Source organism: Castanea sativa, chromosome 8 (assembly GCF_040712315.1).
Source record: "Castanea sativa cultivar Marrone di Chiusa Pesio chromosome 8, ASM4071231v1".
Lineage (NCBI taxonomy): Eukaryota > Viridiplantae > Streptophyta > Magnoliopsida > Fagales > Fagaceae > Castanea > Castanea sativa.
This window is the reverse complement of record NC_134020.1, coordinates 48,076,269-48,102,391: the sequence shown is the minus strand read 5'-3', so window position 1 is coordinate 48,102,391 and position 26,123 is coordinate 48,076,269. Positions and strand designations below refer to the sequence as shown.

General features: G+C 36.0%; 4 protein-coding genes across 7 annotated transcripts; 1 reads left to right on the top strand and 3 right to left on the bottom strand.

Moving 5' to 3' along the window:
- Nucleotides 1–1,425: 1,425 nt before the first annotated feature.
- LOC142605615 (uncharacterized) lies at nt 1,426–10,536 on the bottom strand. The gene is made up of 8 exons (XM_075777042.1): nt 9,975–10,536; nt 9,143–9,252; nt 8,372–8,428; nt 7,980–8,279; nt 6,949–7,196; nt 4,514–4,820; nt 4,154–4,427; nt 1,426–1,905 (listed from the first exon to the last, which is right to left on the bottom strand). Exons 1-8 carry the CDS (start codon nt 10,488–10,490, stop codon nt 1,651–1,653), a joined length of 2,067 nt encoding a protein of 688 aa, XP_075633157.1. The 5' UTR covers nt 10,491–10,536; the 3' UTR covers nt 1,426–1,650.
- A 3,933-nt stretch (nt 10,537–14,469) lies between these two features.
- LOC142607937 (uncharacterized protein At5g64816-like) lies at nt 14,470–16,429 on the bottom strand. 2 transcript variants are annotated; one of them, XM_075779623.1, is made up of 2 exons: nt 16,308–16,429; nt 14,470–14,999 (listed from the first exon to the last, which is right to left on the bottom strand). In XM_075779623.1, exon 2 carries the CDS (start codon nt 14,957–14,959, stop codon nt 14,582–14,584), a length of 378 nt encoding a protein of 125 aa, XP_075635738.1. In that variant the 5' UTR covers nt 14,960–14,999; nt 16,308–16,429; the 3' UTR covers nt 14,470–14,581. The 2 variants fall into 2 exon arrangements, with proteins under 2 accessions (XP_075635738.1, XP_075635739.1); XM_075779624.1 differs by having other exon boundaries at nt 14,470–15,004; nt 16,308–16,394.
- A 154-nt stretch (nt 16,430–16,583) lies between these two features.
- Nucleotides 16,584–21,668, top strand: LOC142607279 (protein EMSY-LIKE 3). Of its 2 annotated transcripts, none has more exons than XM_075778723.1 (10): nt 16,584–16,876; nt 18,738–18,943; nt 19,030–19,139; nt 19,246–19,483; nt 19,596–19,781; nt 19,863–19,931; nt 20,233–20,490; nt 20,603–20,671; nt 20,754–20,817; nt 21,280–21,668. In XM_075778723.1, exons 1-10 carry the CDS (start codon nt 16,849–16,851, stop codon nt 21,450–21,452), a joined length of 1,401 nt encoding a protein of 466 aa, XP_075634838.1. In that variant the 5' UTR covers nt 16,584–16,848; the 3' UTR covers nt 21,453–21,668. The 2 variants fall into 2 exon arrangements, with proteins under 2 accessions (XP_075634838.1, XP_075634837.1); XM_075778722.1 differs by having other exon boundaries at nt 21,277–21,668.
- On the bottom strand, nt 21,038–24,808 carry LOC142607281 (uncharacterized). 2 transcript variants are annotated; one of them, XM_075778724.1, is made up of 3 exons: nt 24,330–24,808; nt 21,907–22,193; nt 21,038–21,784 (listed from the first exon to the last, which is right to left on the bottom strand). In XM_075778724.1, the coding sequence occupies exons 1-3, from the start codon at nt 24,673–24,675 to the stop codon at nt 21,692–21,694; spliced, it is 726 nt and encodes a 241-aa protein (XP_075634839.1). In that variant the 5' UTR covers nt 24,676–24,808; the 3' UTR covers nt 21,038–21,691. The 2 variants fall into 2 exon arrangements, with proteins under 2 accessions (XP_075634839.1, XP_075634840.1); XM_075778725.1 differs by lacking the exon at nt 21,038–21,784 and having other exon boundaries at nt 21,791–22,193; nt 24,330–24,806.
- Nucleotides 24,809–26,123: the final 1,315 nt, after the last annotated feature.

The window sequence follows — 26,123 nt, the reverse complement described above, 5'->3', positions numbered from 1 at the left end:
CAAATATATATATATATATATATATATATATATTCAAAGACCTAACATTTTTACCAAAAACACAAAGCATACCTTACCTTTGTGAGATGATATCCAAAAGATTACTCCCTACTTTTGAATCAAATAGCTCAGCTTGGTAACTGCAAATTGAATATAACAAATTAGCACTTCAAAAAAATTTGTTTAAACCAAAAAAATAAAAAAGAGGAAGATTACAAACCCCATGACCAACCACATCACCACCACCATTACCGGAAATAAAAACAACAACAATTGATATATTCTTCTAGAACATTATAATTTGTATGGTTCTTTTAATTCTATCTACAGGTAGGATCATTCATTTATGTGTATAGAGAGAAACATAAAGCACAAAATCTGCTATGAAATTGATGGAAAAACAGCAACTTTACAATCGAATGGAGTAGGCAGCTTTTCTTTTTGGCAAAATTGGTTTTGTCTCTAGTGTATAGGTCTGTATCATCAGTCCAATTTTTCCCGTTGTTAAAAAGTAGAGAGAATGACATGGGATTAGGCAAAAATGGAACCAAATTATGATTAGTGAAACTTCAAAGTGGAAATATGAGAGAGAGAGAGAGAGAGCACTTACCTATAGTGTGTTAGCCGAAAATACCAACTTGGAACCAAATCCCCTTTCTTTATGATCTGTTTTTCTCTCCCTCTTTCAATATCTTCTCACCTTAGAAAGAAGAAACCCACGCACACAACTCCAAACCCAGCAGTTTAGAAGAAAAGAAACCCAAAATACCCATATTAGCAAATGAAAAGAAGAAATCAAGGAAATCATAAAGAAGATAAATTTAGAGAATGTAAACACCTGTGGTATGAATTGAGAGAAAAACCAAAGCCACAAACCAGACCTTTGATTCGTATAATAGTTGAAAAGCCCTCTCCATTTTTTTTCTGGCTCTTCTCTCATGCAGATCGGCTGCAAATGTTCTTGAGTTTCAAATTTTTTTTTTGTTGATTTGGATTAGTAGAAAGAGATCGGTGCTGAGGCTGGGTTGTGAAGGAGTTGAATCAAGTACAGATCGGTGGTTTAGGAGGAAAAGAAAGAAGAAAAAAATTCGGGTAGAGAGATGAAGAAGAAGATAAGAGGCAGTAAACAGTGAGTCACTGTTGTTTGAGTTTATCTTTAAATTTTGAGTGAATTGTTGCTCTCTTCAAACACACCGTTTTAGCATCACAAGAAGACTAAAGTTAACTAAACCAAAAATTCACTGTAGAGACTTACCTATTTTTATATAGTTAATAGATTAGATATCATCACAGGTTACAACAACCAAATCTTAATCCCAAAATTTTGGGAATTGATAATTAGGGGAAGAACTTTTTGCACTCTTCCAAGCCAATCAGGGGCTGAACAAAACGTTAATACAAAAAAACAAATAACGTCTCCCGTCATATAAAATTAATAAAACTGCATTTAAAAAAAAATGAACAAAAACAAGGGTATCAGGTATGCCACTTCCTCGCTTTATTGTGGAAAACAAAAACTGAATTAGACTATATAAATATATTTACATACAACAAGTTATTGATAGCCAAAAAGACAAGGAAAGTAGAAAAAAATACTGGTTGCACTCCTCTCTCTGATATCTGTATAATATTATGATCAAACAGCCTGACTCAAGACGAACAAGAAAGCATGCGAACACCAGGCCTATAGGCCCAAGCAGGTGGCAAGCGAGCATATTTTTCCATTCCCGGTTGCTCGTCATATGGTCGTTCCATCAATTTAAGCACCCTTCGGACTTCTCCAAAATCACCAGATTCGGCTGCGTCAATAGCACTCTGACATAGGTAGTTCCTGAGTACATATTTAGGGTTCACTGCATCCATTGAGACCTTCCGTTCCTCATCTGAGATGCCACTAGCAGCCAGCTGCGAAAATAGAAGAGTTCTGTGAAATAAATAACTAGTATATGTAGCTGTATACATTACACTTCCTGTCCATGCTGTTTTGACAGGACTACTATATAGGAATATGAAATAAAGATTTAAATTGCTAGAATTGATTATAAAACTATTAACGTGACTGAGGTAATGGGAAGTGCATGGCAAGCTAGTTTCCTAAAAACTACACCCTTTTTATGTAAATTATAATTCTAATTGTGATTTCCAAGAATATGGAGGTAATGATTGAAATTGGAATGGGTATGATAGTAGTATGTTCTTTCACCTTCATGGCTACCCTACAGTTACAAAGATCATGCTTATGTTCATCTTGGTAAATCATTGATACTTGGGTTAACCAAACATTTCAAACCAAATACTTCAAGCACTGCTAATCATCATCTTACAGTGTGTTTTCAATAATGCACATATAAGTGATGAATGACATTGCAAGCAAGTTGTGATAATGTCCACAAGTAATGTCAAAAGAAATGAGAAATCGTAACAAAAAAATAGGGAAAAGACAAGGCATGCATGCACACGAGAGAGAGAGAGAGAGAGAGAGAGAGAGAGAGAGAGATTCAAGACTCAAAGATCGAAGAGGGCTTCTCATTAAATCTCTCTTTAATCTCCCCTTCTTTTATTAGTACTCTTTGATCATCATCTTTAATGCAGTAAACACCATTCAGGTCTCTTCTTCTCAATTCCATTGTCTTAGCAAATTTGTAAATATTCTTTTCTGCATCATTTGTCCCCAGCTTGCTATATATTTCATCATAAGCCCTACATTGCTTATTCAACAAACTTCTTTACTTGCCTCTTCACTACTTTATATTTTCCCATGCAGCGTTGTCTCTACATCTAGTAAGGCTTCTATAGCTCTCTCTTTAATCTAATTGCTGCTTGAACTTACTTTATTCCACCACCACGTCCCCCTTAGTTGGCCCCCCACATCTCTTAGATTCTCCAAGCACGTCTTTAGCCAATCTTTTAATACTGCCATTTCATTCCACATCCAATCAACATCTTCATCAAGATGCCACTTGCCTTCTTTATTCATTTAATCTTTAAACACGTTTTGTTTCTCTCCCTTCAAACCCCATCACCTAATTATTGGGTTTGTCTATCTAATATCTCTAATTTTTCATCTTCTAATACAACTATCTAGTAGTGCCAGCCTCTGTTGAGTGGTTATACTCACTCATAGTATCACCCTACAATCTTTACATCGGCTATCAACTTTTCAAGTAAAATCTATTTGACTAATGTTTGTCCTCCATCTTCTTAAACCAAGTGATTGTTAATATCAAATCATACATTGTTGCAAAGTCTAAAATAGCATCTCCTGATTCGATCCTTACTCCCCCTGGCCTCCATGAACTTTTTAAAACCCCCACTATCTTTTTCAACATGACCATTTAGGTCTCATTCACTAAAAATCTTTTCCCATTTGGTATCCCTTGAATCAATTCATCCAAGACTTTTTAATAATAAATTACTCATACACATGGTGAGTTTTAAACTCATGACCTAATCCTCCATCCATTCATATGAGAGAGTGAAGTTCCATTTGAGTCAAACTTCATCAGAAGAACAACCTAATTGTGTCTTCTCAATGTAGAGGAACTTAGCCACTCTCTCTTAGAAATTATTTCTACTTTATGAAGTCAAACACCTATTTTGGTGGTTCGTAGTGATTCCTTCTTAAAGACCGGGCAGTCCAGGCAACTACCTTAATAGGGGGTATTGTATGGTGCAGCTTATCAGGCATAGGTGTGCATATTTGATAATGAGAATAACAGCTGCTTCATACAAGCTCTCTTGGCAGGACAAGGACTAGATAATGGCCCTTAAGCTTCCAGGTCGAAATAACTTTATGAGGAGAACCTAAGCACCACAATGGTCCCCTCTCCTCAGCAACAACCTGTTAAACTAATCTAGTGCTGAAATTCTAATTGCAATTAGAATTCTAGAGTTAACATTGGGAGGCATACATATTTTGAGATCTCCAACTGACTGCTGTGTCATAATGCTAAATCACAAAAGAAAATGACATATACACAGTCGCAGAAATGAAAAAAAAGAGCCCAAGAATAGAGCATGTATATGCGTGTACCACACAGAACTAAGGAAATGGATGCAGTTTTATGGAAAATGGACATATTCAGACCACCCCAAAGAAATCATCTTTTTTGAGAAGGTGGGGGTTTGATGAGTGTCAAAAAAATCATCGTACCTCCTCTATGTAGACTGTAACCCAGCTGATCCATGCCTCCTTGCGCTCCTTGCCAATATCTAACAAAACAGCCTTCAGTGGGACCAACAACTCCTCCTCAGGGATGCTGGGATCAGCTTTAATATTTGAAAGCAACCGAAAGAAATTTGTGTAATCTACTTTGTCAACAGCCAAATTATTTAGAAGTCTACTGATCAACTGTTTATTATACTTTGGAAGCCCGAGTTTCTTGGTCATTATAGCTTGATACTCATCCATAAATTTGGTTCCATATCTGTAACAAGTCAATGCACAAAATCTTCCATAAACCACCATCTACATTTAAATTTCTTATAGAAGAAGTTTATGGGATAAAACTACCTTTCCATGGCATAGTTTGCCTCTTTCTCATTTATCAACTCAGCAGAAGATAGAGTTGACGCGAACTGAGCAATATTCCATAAGCCAATATCAGGCTGATTTGCAAAACAGTATCTTCTCCCAGGAAGATCAGTTGTATTGGGTGTGTAACTTGGATCAAAAGCATCCAGAAATCCAAAAGGGCCATAATCAATGGTGAGACCCAAAATGCTCATATTGTCGGTATTCAGCACACCATGAGTAAACCCAACACCCTGCCAACGTGCAACCAAGGAAGCAGTACGCTCAGCAATTTCCACTGTCCAAGCTGATTAAAACCACCATTGGACACAAAAAGGGAAACAAATAGTTAGAATCATCATCCATGATAATTTAATTTTTCTTCAACTGTGAATGTACATACCATTGACTAAACAAAGAAAAGAAAAGCCAGAATAGGAGATCAAAGGCCCCTCTGAGAGTTGCCTTCTTTGTATAGACAGCAGCTTTGGGTAAAATTTTGACAATTGCCAACTTAAGGAAGAGAAAGATAAGGATTACAAATTGGTGCTATATGTGCAAATGCAATGGTGAATCTGTTGATAACCTTTTCCTACATTGCCCTATTGCTTCAGAGTTAAGGTCCATGATTTTGGGTTTGTTTGGAGTTTGTTGGGTGATGCCAAAATCTGTTGTTAAGCTTATAGCTTGCTGGCAAGGTCATTTTGCTCATCATCGGAATGGTCATATTTGGATGCCCTATTACTTGATGTGGTGCATCTAGAGGGAAAGGAATAGCAGGAGTTTTGAAGACACCGAAAGTTCTATGTCTGACCTTAAGTTGTTCTTTTTTAGAACCTTATTGGACTGGCTGTCAGCCAAGGAACCTTTCTTTATTTTCTATTGTTGATTTATTAGATTTATGCTATTTTTGAAACTGATTGTTTACCCCAGATATTTCTTATATACTTGGGTGACTCATTTTTTTTCTAATTTATATAATCTTATTACTTATCCCAAAAAAAAAAAAACCATTTGCCTGGATAAAGTAAACAAGTCATGTTGTTTCGTATCATAAACCACATATGCACTAATGCTGTGCATCTAGCACTAGAAAATGTACAAAACCCACAGCTACACTAATGCCATGAAACATGTACAAAACATATAGGACTGTCGATGAATTCAATCACACTCACCACATATTGCAACATGGACTATATTATCTAATGTAGACCTCTTATTTGACTCACATTCAGGAAGAAATAAAATGGATGTGGACTTCCCAACCAGATGGTATGTCTCTCTCATAATGATTATTACATAAAAGCTGAAAACGTCAAACGTGGATTGTAATTAGGGCTTGCATCATAATTAGGACTAATCAACCCAACCAAAACCGCCCAACCTAGTTCAAACTGATTAGAAATGGGCAGTTCCGAGAAGTGGTGCAGTTGGCACCAGGTTACAAGTGAAAAAACTCGATCAAATCAAGTCAGGTCTTTAGTTTCCATCAAGGACACCCAATAAACTCAACCTGTTCAAAATCATTACATAATTTATTTATTTGAGATGTCAGTTTGATTGGGCCTTCAGATTTCTTCAGGTGCCATTGGTTGAAACATACCTCATACCAACCCCCCCCCCCCTCTCTCTCTCTCTCTCATCAGATCCAAAATTGTGCTTCAGAGTCAGACCCTCCTCCGATCTGATAACGTTAGCACAAATCTACCTGGCCACCATGCACACCCAGCACTCCACAGTCGTCATACCCAAGCCCAATGGCTCCATCGACAGTGGCAGCACAGTTCTGCCAACAACACTCTGCATCACCTCCATGCTGAATATCAACCAGTTCCAGCCACCGATGATCTGCCGCTCACCACCGTCTTGAGTAAGCCCAACCTGCTATCGAAACAAACCCGGTCGTGAAACCAGATGAGAGTTTTGGGAAATCTTGATCGATCAATAAGTCAACAACAGGTGGGGATGTTCTTAACCTGAACAGGTCAGGTCAAGTGGTGAGTTAATATCAAACTCGAACTGACTCAACCCATGATCATCCCAAATCGTAATCAAGAACAAAACTTAATTTTGACATTGTATAGGATTGTGTAAGCCCATTCTAAACATTTTCCAAGCACAATTTATAAAGCTACAATACCACAATGCTATTTGTAGGGTCAAGTAAGCTGGTCCCAGCTGAGTACCCCGTAGTATTCTCCAACACCATCAATCAAGTGTCCCAAACAAGTATCCAAATAAAAAACCAAATAACATCAATGTCGTAGCACATAGTCAAGTGAACTCATGCAATTATAGCTGTCAGATAAGGCCACAGGAGTTCGATAAATCAGAAATTATGATTTGCAAACCCTGCAGTTCTCATGTGCGCTAAATTTATCACCTATGCCACTTGCAACAATAACATTATTCTCAAAATGAAAATTCAGTACCTGCATATTTGTTCGAAGTTAGATCCACAACCGAATGATCTTCATTGCCTGTGTCGAAAGATAAACTCTCACTTCTACTCATGTTCTCTATATGAGGAAAGTGGTGCTTAATGGCATAGTCTGCCAAAGCACGAACAATTCCAAAGTCCTCTTTCCCTCTAAAGGCATGTATTTGGTATGATCCAAACCGCAGGAAGGATTGGGAAACTCTACAAACAATTGCACCAGGCTCGTCCTTTGGATTGCCACTTCAAATGAAGACGTAAATTAGTATCCAAATGATTAACCATGTCTATGTAGTATAACCAAGAGTAACTAATACAAGACTAAGTGCTACCACTTTAAATCGTAATCCAAGTAAATTTTATAATAAACCCTAGAATTTGCCTATCCCAGAGGATTAACTAAAAATAGTTAAATGTAGTGCGGGTCCAAACTAAAAGTACTGAAATTCTGAAAATCCAAAAGAAAATATAAGGAACAAAGGGAAAAAAAGAGAGCTGAATTTTTATTCTACTCAAAAACTTAAACTTACTTACTTGTTTCAGTAAATAAGTTACTTGTTTAAATTCTGAATCCTTAAGATCTCACATGGCAAAAGAATTCTATGTCCCAGTCTATCCCTAAAGAGAATTATAACGTTGAGTTTGTGTAGCTTATTTTACGTGGTAAACCGTAAACCAGGCTGCGGTTTTTAGCTTATAGCATTATATATCTAATGGTTGCCGTGTTGTATATGACTGATTTGCTATTGGTACTTTTGGAATCAAAGCCCTGTCTAAATCAAGAAGGTCATATTATATGAGATACATAATGACCGTGCACACCAATTCGTTTGCATGATTGATATTATATATATAGTTGCATGATTAATTAGATTTCTAAAGATGTGAGGAGGCCACAACCTTCATATAAAGAAACTGAAATAACGCTCTTTTCCTAGCAAAACAGGAATATGGGAACAAGGTGTGAAACAGATGAAGGTATACATGAGCCAGATATTCATCATAAATAAAATTCTATGAACTTACTCATAAAACATGTCTCGAGGCACATTTTTTCCTGTTGTGACAAGACAAAGTGCACGAGTTGTTGGAATTCCCAGACTATGCATTGCTTCACTGCAAAGGAACTCTCGGATGCTACTACGGAGCACAGCAAGGCCATCTGCAAACCGGCTGTAAGGAGTCTTCCCAGCACCTTTAAGCTGCAGTTCCCACCTTTCAGACTTAGAATTAATTATCTCTCCAAGAGTTATTGCCCGACCATCACCCAACTGTCCAGCCCACATCCCAAATTGATGCCCTCCATAGCACTGAGCATAGGGCAAGCTGTACAGATGAAGATCAATCAGGGTTGGATGAAAAGTTATCAAGGGCTAGATTATGATTCTTGTAACAAAAACTTAAGTGAAAACACTTACGCTCCTGCCAAAGGTTCTGCCCCAGAAAATAAAAGAGGGAAATCTGGCCTTTCAAATCTGAAATTCCAGAACAAGATTCCATTGTTAGTCCAAATGGATTATGATATGCCTACTGCAGACAGCAAAGACGTAGACCTTGGCATAATCCATGAAAATGATGTAAAGAACACATGAAATTGATAAATGATCAAGGATTTTTTTTTCCTTTAGTTCGTAAGTTACACACGCACCCCGTGAGACTTGAACCCATGACCCCACCCTCCATTCCATTAATATGGAACGAAGGAATTCCATTTGAGCTAGAACTCATTGGCTTGATAAAGGATGGATTGTAGCAAACTAAAGCTCATAGCAAGAATCAAATAAGAAAAACAAAGAATTCAGCAGTTCTTGATATGGCAAACTGCTAAAGCCCACATGGATGCATCATTCTAATAGCTAACCACAAAGGCATCCACAGGCAATAACCAAAACCTAGGATAATCTGTATCACATCACAAAGTAGAACTAACAACCGCTGTATTTACCATATGACTTTAAAGTACACTTAATGGTGATAACTGATAACTTTACCCAAGTACCATACTCTATATGCATGAAATGGTCATTTTAAAAATAAACATAACTCATTAACTTTAAAATGGACATCAAAGCCAGTCTTCCTAAAAAAATTCTTCCAAACACGTTCTTAGATTCAATTATAAATAGTCTCAAGAACACATCAACACACGCTCCAACATGCCAGGGCACAAAAGAAACAAGAAAACTCACTCTTGAGGATCCAACTCAAGCAACTCTGCAACGGATTCTGACCATGCAACAAGCTGAGGGTTCTCCACTTCAGCCGATGGCAACACTTTCGTATAACAAGCGTGCAAAACCTAAAAAACAAAATCACACAACCATTGAATCACAGCCGTCAGATCAATATGCACAAAACATAGCACCAATCTCTGGCCCAAGATTACAAACTCCTATTACCTGCTCTTCCCTCATTCATTCCTAGATTTAAAAATAAATAAAACACTTGCAAGTAGCTCATTTCTTAGTGCAAAATCTTAACCTATTGTTCTTTATTCAATAGCACTATAATACAAAAATCCTAAATCACTATAGCACAAATTCAGATTCTAAACACTCAAATCTTTTCTTAATCCAAAAACCACTATCAACCACCTCATTTCACTTCAATTTAGAACTTTACAAACCCTAAATCACTGCTCTTCATTCAGTGTTTGTATAAAAAGGAAAAAAAACAAGACAAAATCCAGCCTTTCTTTAATTTTTGATAATTAGATAGCTAGGGTTGGGTGGATTTGAACCCTAGATATCTCCATTGTTAACAACAACAATGATTCCATGATTTTCAATTACTCAATCATTCCTTCTTTCTTTCTTTTTTATTATTATAATTTACTAGCAATCATTTCATTTCAAATTACACATATCCTAAATTATTTTTCTACATGAGCTAGCTGCATAAAGCATAAAAATAAAAAATAAAAAAAAATCCAGTTTTAAAAAAGCATAATACAAAAAAGTTTCTTGATTTTCTTTTCTCAGCAACCGAACAAAGCCTAAAGAAAATAGAGCTAGAGTCGACCTCTCGGGGAATAGTATCGGTTCTGCTATCACCAGGCAATGCAGTGACAAAAGAATGGTCCCAACACAGATCTTCCAGACTTTTCTTCTTCTTCTTCTTATCGTTGTTGTTGTTGTTGTTCAACAAAGTGGGTCCCTCTTCTTCCACCTTATCATCATCAAGGCTCTGATTCTTCAAATCACGAGCCACGGAGTCGACGGCGGACTCGGCGAGGTCCGGTGACGGCGGCGAGTCCATCGGAAAACCCCTAGTGCTGACGTGGCATGCAAAGGAAAAGGCGGAGGAGGGCGGCGGAGGAGGAGGAAGAAGAGGAGGATGGCAAGGTCGAGATTTTAGGGAATGAAAAGGGCAAAAACGGAAAAGGGATTTTAAAGAAGAAGAAGAAGAAGAAGTAGGGACGCGAAAGGCGGTGGAGGATAGAGATGAAGAAGTGAAGAAGGGTATAGAAGAAATAGGAAAAGGAGAGAGTGAAGACAGTGAAAATGGCTTAAACTGCGAGATATGTGAAAGCAGCATTTTTTTTTTTCTTTTTTTTTTAAATGTTGACTAAAAACTATATCATAGTTTGTTGTTGCTGTTGTTGTTGTTGTCATGTTGGTCTGAATGGGTGAAAAAATCAAAAATCATACGTGACTATTGTAAGTTTGTAACGGCCTGTATGTACACACGAATGTACATTACAAGACTAAATCACAACCACAAAACTAAGAAATTAGACAACGACCCAACTATGTGCTTCCATAATTAGCACAAGTTATATGATGTACATCAAGTTCTGTTCAGACTGAAATTATGTAATTTTGATGCTTATATTTTTAATTTACAGTTAATTTGGTCTATATTATTTACAAACTTGCCGTTAATTTAGTTCATATTATCAACTAACTAAATACAAACTAAGCCCTGGCTTTTGGAAAAATATAACTTAAGCAAAACTAAGATGACCACCCTGCTAATTCATGGGCAAGCCCTTTTAGCTGCTCTACTAACTCAGTAAGTACAACATAATCAAAAAGACAAACAGATTGAAGAGCTTTAAAAACAAAATTAGCACTATTGCACACTTTTGGTGTAATGGTCACTCTACAAATATAAGTGTTTGTGGGGTGTAGAGGATAAGGGCCGAGGTTCAAGTCCCCATGAGGGAGTTTCACACACATATACACTTAGATTAGGTTAGAGTAGAAAATTCTATCTTGTATGAAAAAAAAAAAAACAAACAAACAAACAAACAAACAAAATTAACTAATTTCCAAGGAATCCTTTCCTTTGGAGCCTTCAAAGCATCAATACATAACCAAGAGTCACTTGTAATAGTCACAATCCTCACACCAACTCTGCTTGCCAAATTTAGTGCCAAGAATATAACTTCAGCTTCTAATTGGACAGACTAAAAAGAAATTTGTCAATGGCTTGTCTCATCATGAAATGATGAAATAGATTTTTAGATTGAAGTCCTATTTGATTTCAATAATTACAACTACTATAGTCTTTTTTTAAATAGTTAAAAATATATATATATATATATATATATATATATATATATATATATATATATTCTCTCTATCTAATCTCCTAAAATTTTGCATGATTATCTCTAATACCTAACATGCCTCTTAGATTCATATTCTCAACATATGCATATAATATTGCTTAAAAAATTGAAGGGATTCAAAGGGACTGCAATATATTCACCTAATACCCTGACTCAACTTTCCAGCAAGAATCATTATAGTGATTAATTTCCTACCGTTTAAAATGGACTTTAAAACCCAAGAGCCATTAGCTTTAGATGGAATGTTCTTAAAATCTTTATAACATACTTGGCTCTAAGTTGTTTGATCCATGCCTTATCATCTTTGATTAGGATGCTTCACCTTGACTTGGCCAAATAGTGCATGATCGATGTTGATGATGCACAAGATCTTCATGAGCCACTTGTCCAAGCAGAGCAATGGAAGGCCTGCAATACACAGTGAATAGGGAACACCCAATCGAAGTAGCACTGGTGTTGATGAAGTTGAAAATTCGCCAATCGTGCTTTCGTATGTACGGATGAACAAAGGAAAAACAACTTACAAGAAAGAACTTGAAACAAAGTGGGATACCGGTGTGATGTCAGCCAAAGACCCTCCAATGACTAAATTAGATCAAACTAGAGAGTTATCCAATTACTCAATTAGAGAGTATTAACTTGGTAGTTGTAAGGCTGAAAATTGTGTGTACCTTTTTCTCTCTCTTTGTCTTGCTTTCATAGGCTTCATCCTCCATGTTTGGGGATTAATGCATCTTTATTTTTTTTAGTTTTGTTGGCAATAAATGACAATCTTAATGATATTTGTCCAACGTCTATGTATGTCTAGCTTGTCTTAGATTACAACTTGTGAATGTTTGGCCTCTTAATATATCATTAAATGCTTTTGCATTCATCAATGTGATGGACGATGATATTAATTTATGTCCTCATCAAGTGGGTTCCAGTTAGTTCAACAAGTAAAATTTCTAATGGTTAAATAAAAGATTTGGAGTTCAATTTTCGCTTACACTAAAAATTGATTGGTCTCTTGATCTAATGATAAAAAGTTATCATCAAAAGCGAATGCCATAGGTTGAAAAGTCTCTCTTAAAAAAAAGTGCAGTGCCAAATAAAATTATTCCACTACTTAAATCAGACTCACAAATCCAGAATATCTTATGTATAACAAAGTGTTTTGGAGTTTGCCTCTCATACCTGTGGCCTAGTGTTTATATAGCTGTTTGATATGGTCATCAACTCAACAATTTGCTCCATTTTACATAAGGAGGGCGTGGAGGATGTAATGGCTTCATTCATGGGCAAGAATTTCAGGATTCATGCACATGTTTGGCAATTATGGATTAACAGGGTGAGGATCTTGCTCTCATACCTGCAAATCATGCTGTTTCCAACTTATGAGTTCTTTGTCTATTGTCCTCATCCACTCTAGGGTGGATGACAATTATTGGACGTGTGAGGAGATTTAGAAGAGTATAGGTATACTACCATTACCCACTAGATATCCTACATTTTTTCCAACCTCGTACTACCAGCATTAATTGACTTGCCTGCATATAACTCCATTTTGATGTGCTTGCACCTCATTCCTCTACAAACATTAAGATCTCGAGTTGTCAATACTATTTTGCATCCAGTCTCTAGAATTCCTACTTCCTTAAGATAAATTTCTTCCCACAAATCATCTAGGATTAGCACACCCCTCTTCCTCCTTTTGAATTCTTTCATGATCTTGGCTGCCCTTTTTTATTATAATTTTTTAGATCTAAATTCAACCCGTGTGCAATATCATTTTGTAGTTGGATAACATCATATGACTTTGACATAGTGACCCAAATTACCCAGTCAAATTTGTTTGTCTCTGTTAGTAGATGATTATAGATGTGCTCCATGATGAATGATTTGCCAATACCTCCCATTCCACAAACACCAAACCTTCTAACATCATCATTCAACACTTCTGCCAAAATTTTGCTCATTACTCTTCCGGTTGTGATTTTCCCTATTAATTCTGTAGTTGCAAATTCTTCTCCATTTCTTACAGCTGGATCAACTACCAAACTATCAGGGAAATCAGACCCCATTTGAAAAAGTTCATCCACCGCTTGTTTCTTCTTCAAAGCATGTTCTCCTACGCGTGCACGTAAGAAACACTTTTAACTTCTTCATATTCACTTTCAATGGCTTGAATTTCATTACGCATACTTTCTACACGTTTGAACCAAGTTGTAACTAGTAGCTTAGCTGTCTTTCCTGGAAGTTGCGCTTCCATTCTTGATTTTATGTCTGACTTTAAATGATCTAAATCTTGCCATTTGACCCTGAGATTTTTCATATGTTCATCAACGTGTCTGTGATAGTTGCAGCAATCGTGAATTGGAACAAAAGTTATTTTGGCAAGCTCCAGAATTGCACCCAACATTTCCATATTTGACTACCTGCATGTGTGTACATAACACATTGTGCACATTAAAAACAAAATGGAAGAATACATCTTTAGTCTCCAAGTTTTGAATGCCATGGAGGTGGAGTAAAATTTTGAGTCTTTTGACAAACTAATAAGTTTTAGTTGATTGTATGTTCACTTTGATGAATGAGGAAAATTTTAGAATGATCAATTACATGGTTTTATTTATAAGATATGATCTAATAATCTAATGGAAGTTTGTTACCCTTGATTTTGATTAAAAAGTGATGGCTTGTTAAACATTAAAATGAAAAAGGGAAGTAAATGGGAAAATTTTGAAAGATCTAGAGGCAGCATCCTATATTTCTCTCTCTTATTTTTTTTTTATAATTTCTTGTACAATAATCTAGGCAAAAATACATTTTTGGTCTCTATATTTTAATATGTTATCAATTTGGTCCTCATATTTTTATAACTTTATTTTGGTCTTCATAATTTTAAACAACATTACACACTTTTTCACACTTTTTCACCCACATGTATATCAAAAACACCCAAACAACATAACTCAAACTCCTCTCCTAAACACTCACATTTCAGAAATTGAATCAACCATTACCGTGATACCAACTCAGGTTTCTAAATGAGGGGGCAAAAAAAATTGCACTAAGAACGGGAATCAGAGAGTTTCAGACATTCACTTTGGCATCTCCTTAAGCAAACATCATTCCAATTAGGCACTTGATGTTGGTTAACACAAACAGTGCGAGCACAGGCGTCAGCACACGCATCAAGCTCAGATACACCACAGACAGTAACACAGGTATCAGGAATTGGGTCCTTTGAGAATGAACCAACTTTTTTCAACAGTCTCTTTGATGTACATACCCTTTCACAAACAAAGATGTCATCAGAGCTCTTCTCCCTCCCCCTGGCACTCTTTAGCCTCTGCACTTCAGCATTCTTTTTCTTCATTCTAAAAGCTTGCCCTGCTATAACTGCTGGGATAGCAGCCCCCAATAGGGACCACCACACTTCCACCATCACTGAAGCGGAGGTCAAGCTCCTCTCTTCTTCTAATCTTCTGCACTTATTTAACAAATGAGCACAAAAGTTACAAACTTTGATGTGCATTTAGTCTCTATTTTCAATGTCAGTGCATAGATTAATATAAGAAACTTCACAAAATGGAAATCATGAAAAAAATGCCATGGCTTGAACTCTAATGAAAGCAGCAGTATCGTCAAATCAACAGACTCATACTGTTTGCAGCAAATAGAAATTCTACAAGAAATGAAATCAGGAAACGATATCAACATGAAGTTCAATGTCCACACCTATCGCAGAAATGGAAAATCTTTATATAAACCATATTTTCATATATTAATAGATATATTTTTTTTAAATCTGGATTATCATATTATGATATAATATGAAAATGACTACATTGTTCAGCTTGGTTTTGGAATCTCATCTGAGATACTAACAAGAAATCCACTAGTCAAGTTCTTAAGCTGCAAGAACGACAATACTGTTTTTCTAGGGTCCATTTGTCTAACGATAAATAATGGTAATTTATTAATAGAATAAGTTACTTCATGTTCCCAATGATAAGCACACCAAACCTAAAAGAATTATTCACAAAGCTAAGTGATTATCTGAAATCTAGAACGGGGTTGCTATTTGTAACACCCCAGACACGAGACCAATCAAACAAAGTTCAAATCAACAATGATTCCAACCGAGTCTTTTATCAGTTTGTATCTTCAAAAATACAGCCATTTAGCTCCTTCCACAGTAGCCATTTGTTCAGGCAATATGAAACAGAACTTTTTCAAACAACCCCATTTTCAAATAGTAAAAAATTGAACCACACCAATCAAGCGCTTATTATAACTTTTCCTCCCTAGGAAAAATCTGAAACTGAGTCATACCTCAATCCCACCCCATCCTTAACCACCTGAGTAACACTAACATCATCAGTAACCATTCCTATGTACACTACCACATAATCACTAAGAACAATACTAAAGCCAATTATGATTACTCAAAATTTTGCTATGCACATCTATGATTCATAAAAGAGCAACTAAAAACAAACCCCAACAAAAAAGAACCATTAAAACTGTTACAAATCAAAACCAAACACCAAGTAGTGCAAACCATTTTCAAAAATTAGTACCAGACATTAAACTGAATTAAAATTCGGGAATTGGGTTTTAACCGTTCCAATTTGCTGCAAAATAATCACAGAGAAAACCCTATTTAGATCAGTAGCAAAAAAAAATCAAACTAAAAAAAAAAAAAAAAACATAGCATTTACAAGAACCCCAAAAGAATTCCACACATTATATTGAAGCAGAGAGAGATATAGAGAGACAGAGGGTCTAACCTGGAAGAAGGAAACTGTGTAAAGCGCTGGTTTTTTTTATAAGATTAAGGAGGTGAGTTTTGCTTTAGCAGCTAGAGTGAGTTCATTGAGACAGAGAGAGAGTTTGAGACTGAGAAAGAGAACGAGAATGTTTTTTTTTTTTTTTGGATCGGGCGGGTCGGGTTTCTGCCCAGACCGTGGGTCAGACCCGCTTTTTATTTTCTCTAAAAGTCTCAAATTTCAAACCCAAAATGTATTTTATATTATATTTTGGCCCCAAAAGTCTAAGAAAATTACGAGACCAAGCCACAAACCCGGTTAAACAATTCGATCGCGGTTCTATCACTCTCTGAACCACAAATTCAACTTCTTTGGAGCTTTTCTCACCGAATTACGCTTCGAAATCGGACCGAATTTCGGCCAATCGATATCGTTTCGGTCCGTACCGTCTGTATCGGCCAGTAGTACCTCGCGTTCTCCAATGGTTTGATCGATTTCTCAAACGATTTCGAATTTTCGACGCAGTCTTCGTTTTGGGCGAAAATTTTGATTCGGTGGAGTCATGGATTTCGTGTTCGCAGATAGCAGTGGTGAGCTTTAGTTCAAAGATTGTGTTTTTTTTTTGGTTCAATTTGTTTTCTAGGGTTTTAATTAGCTTGAATTTCGTGAAAATTGAAGTTTGTTGTTTGTGGATTTTGGTCAAAGTTTGACACTGGTCAATTTGGCTTTGAAGTTAGTGTTTTTGATAGGTTTGGAAATTGTAGTTTTAAAGCATAGAGAAGGAATTACTGAATTAGGGTTTTTGAACTTATGTACTTGATTTCTGGTTGAAATTTGATGCACTATGCTTGAATTATTGAAAATTTTGATTGGATTTTGAAGTTTTGGCTCGTGTTCTCAAAAAAAAAAAAAAAAAACGGTTTTTCTCACTTCTTAGTTTTTTTTTTTTGGATTCTGGAGTAGTGTTTTTGATGAATTGAAGTTGCTTGTTTAGTAATTTATTGGGAATATACGTTTTCAGTGTCTAAATTTAGTTTGTGAATCTTTTGAAACTATGTTTATGCTAAATTTTGAATGGTAGCTTATGAACCGGTTCCTTTTTTTCAGTAGTTTGAGGTAGCTGTAAATTGTGTATATGAAGAAATCAATGATAATCTGCTGTTTCTGAGTCTTTTGGAAGTGGATTTTGGGGTTTATGATATATTTAAATAAATGTGATGGATAAAAAACTTTGTTTTTTGGGACTGCTTAAGTATAAGTTTTTGGTGGTTTTCAAGGGTTTTTACAAGTTCACTCTCAAGGTTTCAGTTAGGCTTTTTATGAGTTCGATTTAGCTTATGGTTTTCGCTTTGGAGAGGTTGGTGACTAGAGATAGGATGATTTGATTTTTTACAAATTTTTGTATTCAATTTCACATGTGACAATTCCACCAAGATCTCTTCTTTAGTTGGGGGAAGCATCTGGACAAATCAAAAATAAAAAGTACTAATTCCCGTTCCCTAATGTTTTTGTAAGCAGATTTATATGAAACTAACTTAGTTTTGTTACCATATTGGGGTCGTAGAATAAGAATCCTTTCATGTACTGAATATTACAATAGCAGCTAATTTTTTTATATCATAATACTTTATTTTGCTAGGTAAATTGGGGGAGGCTTGGTGGGGTTGGAACCCTAGTACCCAGGCACCACAAGAGGTGCTAGAACCACTGGGGTATCTTGAACCCTTATTAAATCATAATACTCATCTTCTTCAACATTGATGAAGTAGCGAAAAACTTAAGATGCAAACCTAGTTTGCTTATCATATACTTTACTATGTACTTGTATTTGTCATGATGTGCATATGCGACAAACATTTCCTTTGGATGGTATGATAGTTGTGGGAGAACATAAAATTTTCTAGTGAAGTAGTAATTTTGGAACAATGATAATTCTGTGTTTACCTATTAAAAAAAATGATAATTCTATCTTTGTGTGTGACATTAATACTGGTAAAGAATGGTAGTCCCAAGTTTTAGGCTATGTTTTGCATGCATCTTTTTGCCTCTTATTTCTATTGGATTATCTAGCCAACAATGTTATTCTTTGTTTCAATGAGATGATGCATCGGCAATTTTTGTCTGACCCAATTGAAAAATGAATAAGAAGTTATTTTATGTTGATATATATGTTCCACACTGCTATACCTGTTTCATGATGTACAGAAACAATAAGTGGCCTGCTGTTAAAACGTGCATTAATTGATTATTTTGTTCTCAAGTGAATGTGATGACATCGCTGTTAATGCATCAGAAGCCAAATCATGTGCAAGTTTTTTGATTATTGGTGATATATTATAAACCCAGTGCAAGGGTTTTAATTTATTTCTTTTGAAATTTCTGAGAATATTTGACACCTAAATCCCAGAAACTTGCTCTTTTAATACTCCTTTTAATCTGAAACAACTGCAGGAACAGATGATGACCTTCCTCCTTCACATCAAAATAGATTTCAAAGATCAGGCCGTGCTTCTGGAAATGGAAGATCTGCAGTTGTAGGTTCTGCTCCATTACCTAGGATGCATGGCGATATGGAAACCCAGATCCACCTCATTGAGCAAGAAGCATATAGTTCAGTTCTTCGGGCCTTCAAAGCTCAATCTGACGCAATCACCTGGGTATCTATTCATTTCTTCTGTACTCATTTGTTTAATGGACATTGTATTTATTGGGTAAGAACACCTTTGTGCTATATGTTATTTAGGACAAGGAAAGTTTAATTACAGAACTTAGAAAGGAGTTAAGAGTTTCAGATGAGGAACATAGAGAGCTTCTATCCAGGGTTAATGCCGATGACATCATCCGGAGGATAAGGTCTGATTACGTTGGACATATTCTTCTGAGTTACTTTCATATAGTATCCACTAACTTTTAGTCAGGTCTGTAGTCTAATGGGAAGTGTAATCAATTATGCTGTTAGGGAATGGAGGAAGGCGAGGGGGCTCCAACCTGGCATGCACAGTGCTTCTCAGCCTGTTCATGATCCCATACCTAGTCCTACAGTTTCAGCATCACGCAAGAAACAGAAAACATCACAATCTGTAGCTTCCTTGTCCCTAGGAGCACCATCTCCTGCATTGCATCCATCTGTGCAACCATCTTCATCAGCCTTGAGACAAGGTCCTTCTCCAGGATCAAGAAGCAAGAAGCCAAAATCGGTAAGTAATATAGTTTTGGAGAATTGAATGATGAAATCACTACTTCCTTTTTGGATGTCATTGTTCTCTATTTTCTTTTAATGGAGCGAATTCCCTGCTGCATCCTTTGCAGTACCCTTCTGCAGGTCTTACAGGAAGGGCCCAGGTGTCCAATTGGGGTTCTTCAGGTCCCTTTGCGACAAAGGAACCTGCCGAGGCTGCAACCCAGGATCCACTAATTGGAAGAAAAGTATGGACAAGGTGGCCTGATGACAACCACTTCTATGCAGCAGTCATAACTGACTACAACCGTGTGGAGGTCCGTTTTAACGTTGACTACCCAATATTAAAGTAATCCATGGGCCTCCATTTATCTTACTATACTCTGTACATTTTATAGGGCCTACATGCTCTGGTGTATGATATTAATACAACAGATGAAACTTGGGAGTGGGTCAATCTCAAAGAGGTAAACATTTTCCTTGTTCATAGAGTCTCAACGAATGATTCATTCACTTCCTAGTTCCTAAAGGCTTTTATAATCTTTCTTTGTCTGATTCTTAGGTTACAATCTGTGAATAAATTTTGTTTGTGTTATTTTCAAACCAGAGACAATTACTTGATTGCCATTAGTGCAGTTTCTTATGCCTTAGCTTAGTCTTTCCTTTATCTTGTTATCCTCTTGAGCTAATACAAACCTATCATTTAAACGTCACTTCAGGATTAGAGGAATCTCATTTACTTATAACTATTTAATCTTTAAATGCTAGATATCTCCTGAAGATATCAGGTGGGATGGTGAGGATACTGGAGTATCTCGTAAGAGTGGCCGCCCTGGACCAGGCCTAGGCCCTGGCCGGGGGGGAAAGAAAACCATGGCACGTGGTGGTGCAGTTATCGGTGCAGGAAGAGGTAGAGGAACAACAAAGGGTCAGTCGAAGAAAGATTTCCCGTTATCACAAAATGGAATTGGGAAGAAAGCAGTAGGTGATATTGAGATAGTTCACACAGATACTCTAATCAAGGAGGTAGGAAGGCAATTGATTATCAATTTTGTTCTTTGAGCTTTGCAATTTATTTTTATAATTAACTGCCAATGTAGTGACTTGCTTTTCCCAAATTGCCTTGCAATTTACCTAGGTGGAAAAAGTTTTTGATGCTAGTCATCCTGATCCAGTGGAAATCGAGAAAGCTAAAAAAGCGCTGAAAGTAAGAGCCAAGCATCTTCTTCTGCTATTTATCTTGCATGATCTTTTATTGTAACACTTGTAATGTGTCCTTTGAAATGCAGGACCATGAACAAGCCCTGGTTGATGCAATTGCGAGGCTTGAAGATGCATCTGACGGTGAAAGTGGTAATAAATAACTAATTAACAAATAACCATGTTATATAGTATATGAAGTAAAATAAAGTAGTGCTGCCTTCTGTTGTATCTAGTTATTTTAGTTTTTTTGTATATTTGAATTTGACCGGAACCAGTTGTGTATGATCTTTAAATTAATTGTCAATCTTTTTTTATCCCCCACCAATTGAGTTTGAGTCTAAGAAATTGGGACCAAACTGAGTGCCTTGTATTGTACATAAAGAGTTCATATTTAGTTGGATATCATCTCCTGACTTCTTGGGGCCCAATATGGCACAAAATCGTACATCTTCTAATATGACCTTATAAATCTCTAAACTGATATGCCCTACAACTGTCAATGCCAATCATAGTGCATTTATGTTTCTGGGAAAGCAACAAAAGGTTTTAATAGTTATGTTAATAATGAATACAATACTTTCTTTTTTCCTTTCTCCTTTGTTTTCCAAGCAGATCGAGAACATCCATTTTCACAGGAGCAATTAATGGACCAGGAACAAGGATGGAGGAAACGGCAATATGAAAGGGGTGAAGGTAGGGTAGTTGAAGGTTTGACTGTGGATAAAATGGCCAGGGAGGCTGGAGTTGCATCCAATGTTCCGCCAGATGTAGGCAATGGCATATGATATAAGTTGTGGCTTGTGCGTGTGTGCCTGTATTATTTTGTGTTCTTATTTACGACCAGCTAAGTGTAAGTTAACTTGGCCTATGGTCTCTTACTTAAATTAGGCTTGGTTTTATTGTAAGTTTGACTAAGCTGGGAAATGTTGATGTAAAAAAATATACTTGCCCGTGTAAAAATTATTTAGATAGTGCATGCTATTCTCATGGTTCCCTCTCCCTCTCTCTCTCTCTCTCGTTTATATTATTTGGTTATGGTAACGGGCCAAGTTCTTTGGACAGTAGGGGAATTTTTCACTGTGATGGCACAGAGAATCCAAAAGAATAATCTATAACCCTGCAATAAACAAAGGTGAAAAATCAGCATATACATACAATGAAGAGATAAATCCCAATCATAACTCAGCGAACTGGATAATATTACTGCAATGAAGCAATAAACTCAATGATAAGATTCACCATCTGAGCATCATAATCAGGCCCTTCCATTTGGAAATGGCCTGCCCCTTCTATCAAATGCATTTCAGCACGTCCTGCGGCAGAGCTCAACTTCTTGTTCAGCTGCTTCACACTAGTAAACCCATCCCTAGTTCCCATAACAAAGAGTTTAGGCTTAGGGAACTGTAGGATGTTTTTGTGGTGCCTCCCAAAAAGGATTGAGGCAATCATGCCAAAAGGGTACCCTAGACTCACATAGCCCACAACTTGTCCTATCTGATCAACAGCAGATCCTGCAATTGGCGCACCTGTGACAGAAAAAAATTCAATGAGGATTTCGTGTACTATTACATCTGATGAAGAATGATATCATAATAACAATAAAGGAATGCCTTCGGACTCCAATTTTTCTACTGAAACTACACATGCCACTATATAGGTTACGTTTTGCATTAGATAAAATTTAGTGACAATGGAATTCTATCCACATGTTGCATGGGTTTAATTTGATTTGTCAACCTGTGATGTTAAAAAAAATTGCAATTTTCAATCACAATCCATAAGAAAAATCAACCCGAGATACATTTTAAGTAATAATCAGTCCAAAATCATTAAAAAATCGCATGTTTAAATCATGTTTTTCAAATGTAAGAGAAAAAAATAATTATCAAAAGAAGAAAACCATTACAATCTAAAGAAATTAAATTCATGAAACAAAAGCAAATGCAAATATACAATTAAACCTTAGGTTAATAAAATACAACTTTTTAAAACCACAAGTTGACCAATTGAGTTCAACTCAAAGTAGGAAAAGTGTAATTAACCTTAGAGAATCTAAATTCTATACCATGCTCTAAAGCCAAGGATGATAGTTGCATGTGATCTGACTGCAGCATCGAGTATTAACCCACAAATAAAAAGATTGAAAAGAAATTCCATAATTCCCGAAGGGTCAAAGAAACATGAGAACAGAGTAAACAGTGATTAATTTTGCTTATAAGAACAAGGCTGTTTTTTTTTTTTTATTCAAGTTAACAGGTTACAAGTTATCCAATATGTGTAATGAGTAAAACTCTTATTTAAACAGATAAAAGCATGTCTATTAACATCCTAATGCAATTAATGCTTTCTAAACTCTAAGGCAAGTAGCATATAATTTTACACTTGCACAATTTATTCTTCATTTCAATACATCTGTCTTCCACTATGCTAACATCCACAAGATTTTTTCTCAGAATTATCACATATATGTAAATAAATATGTGCAATGGAATCATCCAAACCATGTAATCACCCAAAGCACAAAAATTTGTTCCCCAAATCAATAAATCTCTGCATGTCAGCCTCAAAATCAACCTTAATTCCGCAACTTAATCCACAAAACCTTTTCACCTTTCCCTTGTGATAGACTTTACTTCACGTATGTGGCTCACATTTACATTGGATTTGGATAGACTTCAAGAATTGCTGGAAAATAAACAGTGGTTCTTCTAGAATTTGATGGAGCAATCCGATCAAAAGCAAAACTATTGTAGAAAACACACAAACACAGAGTGGTTATTCTAGAATGAAAATCTTTATGATTTAAAGAGAATCCCGTGCTCCCATGCTTACTGAGGTACTTGTATTTGTTTTAAGGTCGAAGTGTTCACCATCGTGAACATGATGTCCTTTTTATGAAATAAATCTTTGATTACCTATCAAAAAAACAAAAAAAAAAACACTATATGCCAGCCTCTAATCCAGAAAGTGTATTACCATAATACACAATACCAGCCAGTAACAAATATATAACAGTTGAAAGCATTATACAACTTTAGATTTGTAATACTAACATATAGACAATTTGATATTTTTGCAAAATTCAATACCTATGACTATCAATCAACCCGGAGGACAGAATCTATAAATAGGTTGCAAGAAACCTCAGATATGATAGCTCCCTTGTTTCACTTTTTAATACCATCAATTAGTATAGATCATCAATACCCCAATAGGTCTGATTTTCTGCTTTATAAAACAAAGCAAATCACAAATCAAAAAAGGAAATTTATATCAATAACAAACAGAAGTTAGAGATATCCACTCCATCAAACTTGAAAATTCACTATATGACACAGCAAATTATGTAAAATTGATCTAGCCAGTTAAATCAGACCCACTTAAACCAATCAATCTTCAATCAAATGCTGTATCTTTCTCCAGATAAAAGAAAAATATAGCTAATACAACCTAATAACCCATATTATAGATCTAAAATCCAAACAAGCAATCTAGCCCAAATCAACCAGACAAGCAATCTAGTCACTACCAAAGTTTTTTTTTTTTTTTTTTTTTATAAAAACCAAACCTTTTAAGATTTTTCTACCCCAAAATAGACAAACACAACTTGATCCATGAAAATTTGTTGCATAACAAACCAATGAAACAGAAAAGAATCATACCTGCAGAAGAGCCCACCATCAAAATCCTGTCAGAAGAGAGATTTTGACAGACCCAGTTGCAGATAGCAATAACATCCTTGATTTCTGCAAAGCCAGTGAGAGAAGCCCTCCCACTTGACTTCCCAGCGCCTCTCATGTCAAAGGTAACAGCTCTGTAACCTTTGTCAGCCAACCCACCTGCTATTCCTCTCAAAAGGCCTTGACAACCACCCAAGACTGAGTATGGGTGGACAAGAACAACCACCAGGTTGTCCTTGATTTCTTCTCTGGGTTTGAACAGCCTTGTGTGGAGCTTCACTCCATCGCTGGTTTCCACCTTGCTAGACTCTACTGTACAGTTTGACATCTTGCAGATGCAGATGCAGAGACAGAAGACAGGTGAGTGGAATTAGAGGAAATGGCTTTTTTGATGTGTGAATGTGTGAGAGAGAGAGAGAGAGAGAGAGAAATTAAAAAATGTTGGTAATGGTTGGACAACAACAGGAGAAGTGATAAAGACTTGGGTCATGGAAGTTTTGGGCTGGTTTTTCTGAATGAGAGGAATAAGTGTAAAATGGTGCTTGGTTTTGGCCACAGCCTTGGCATTGGTAATATTTTAATATTTTCCATTTGTTGAAGTGTTGGTTTGGATAAGTTTTAATTATTATATTTTTTTCTTGTCATTTTTTTCAAATAAAGTAATTTGCTTGTAATTAAATTATTTTGATTCATATCATATGGAGGGAAGCCAAGCCTCTGTCCCATAGCACACATTCTCTCTCTTCTCTCAATCTCATTGTTGTGCATTTCCCTTACCTCCCATCTCTCTTGCTCTCGAGTCTTGTCAATCATCATTTCATTGGATGATTGGAGATAGTAAAAATGTTTTTACCTTGTCTTATCTTGTCCAGTTATGTCCCACTTCAAATCGTTGTCATCCCTATCTTACAAAAATGTATCTCATGAAACAATCTCATGAGATAGCTCTCTTACAGCATGTGAAATTCACATCTATGGAACTCATACATGTTGTGAGATGGATTTCTTATAAACAATCTTATAAGATAATTTTTCCTCTATTACCTTTATAATTGGCATCCTTCCATATTTTTAGTATATATAGGATTCAATTTTTAGGGTACTTGTAGCTGTCGCTTACAAGGTTTAAGATAAGTTTACATATCATTGTTTGAATAGAATTGATTAATATAGAAAATGAAGAAATCATGGTTGGACACCGCTCTATAACAGGCCAATTCCTTTTTTTTTTTAGATTTAAACCATTAAAACAAATAAAAAATGTAAATAGCCAATTTTCAAAATTCTCTTGAATAAATGACAACAAATTATCAATATTTATTTTTAATTATATTTGTTTAGTGAATTGTTTTGCACATATGAGCCAAAAGATAACGTCTATTTTGTAGTATAAATATACTCTTTTTTTTTTGAAAGCATAAATGTAAGTTTTTTTTTTTTTTTTGAGAATGTAAATATAAGTTTGTTGAGGACTCTATTTTTTGTCCCCAATCCCAAGTTCCCAACAAGTGTAATGGACAAGACTACACTACACGGTCCTCCAAGGTCACAAATGCTCAACTGTAATATTGGGCCCTCTTTTGAACCTTGCAGCGTACAACAGACCAATCATGAAGCTCAAGCCCACTACACTTAAAACTCAAGTTATAGGAGGGGTTGTGTTTTGGTAATTGGTAGGTAGGGATTCAAAAGGTGGTGCATATTACACCACCTTATCTCATACAACTACACACTCACATTTTATATTGAAATCGTGACTTTAGTGTTAAATATGTG

Bases quoted from the DNA above. Each gene is read 5' to 3' on its own strand.
- LOC142605615 (XM_075777042.1), bottom strand. From the start codon at position 10,490: ATGCTGCTTTCACATATCTCGCAGTTTAAGCCATTTTCACTGTCTTCA. The intron at 7,197-7,979 runs GTAAGTTCATAG...CTTCATTTGAAG, and splicing joins CCTCGAGACATGTTTTATGA to TGGCAATCCAAAGGACGAGC. The intron at 4,428-4,513 runs GTAGTTTTATCC...GACTTGTTACAG, and splicing joins GCAAACTATGCCATGGAAAG to ATATGGAACCAAATTTATGG.
- LOC142607281 (XM_075778724.1), bottom strand. From the start codon at position 24,675: ATGTCAAACTGTACAGTAGAGTCTAGCAAGGTGGAAACCAGCGATGGA. The intron at 22,194-24,329 runs GTATGATTCTTT...TTTCTGTCACAG, and splicing joins GATGGTGGGCTCTTCTGCAG to GTGCGCCAATTGCAGGATCT. The intron at 21,785-21,906 runs GTGAATCTTATC...TGTTTATTGCAG, and splicing joins CTGATTATGATGCTCAGATG to GGTTATAGATTATTCTTTTG.
- LOC142607279 (XM_075778722.1), top strand. From the start codon at position 16,849: ATGGATTTCGTGTTCGCAGATAGCAGTG. The intron at 16,877-18,737 runs GTGAGCTTTAGT...AAACAACTGCAG, and splicing joins CGTGTTCGCAGATAGCAGTG to GAACAGATGATGACCTTCCT. The intron at 19,140-19,245 runs GTCTGATTACGT...TTATGCTGTTAG, and splicing joins GACATCATCCGGAGGATAAG to GGAATGGAGGAAGGCGAGGG.
- LOC142607937 (XM_075779623.1), bottom strand. From the start codon at position 14,959: ATGGTGGAAGTGTGGTGGTCCCTATTGGGGGCTGCTATCCCAGCAGTT.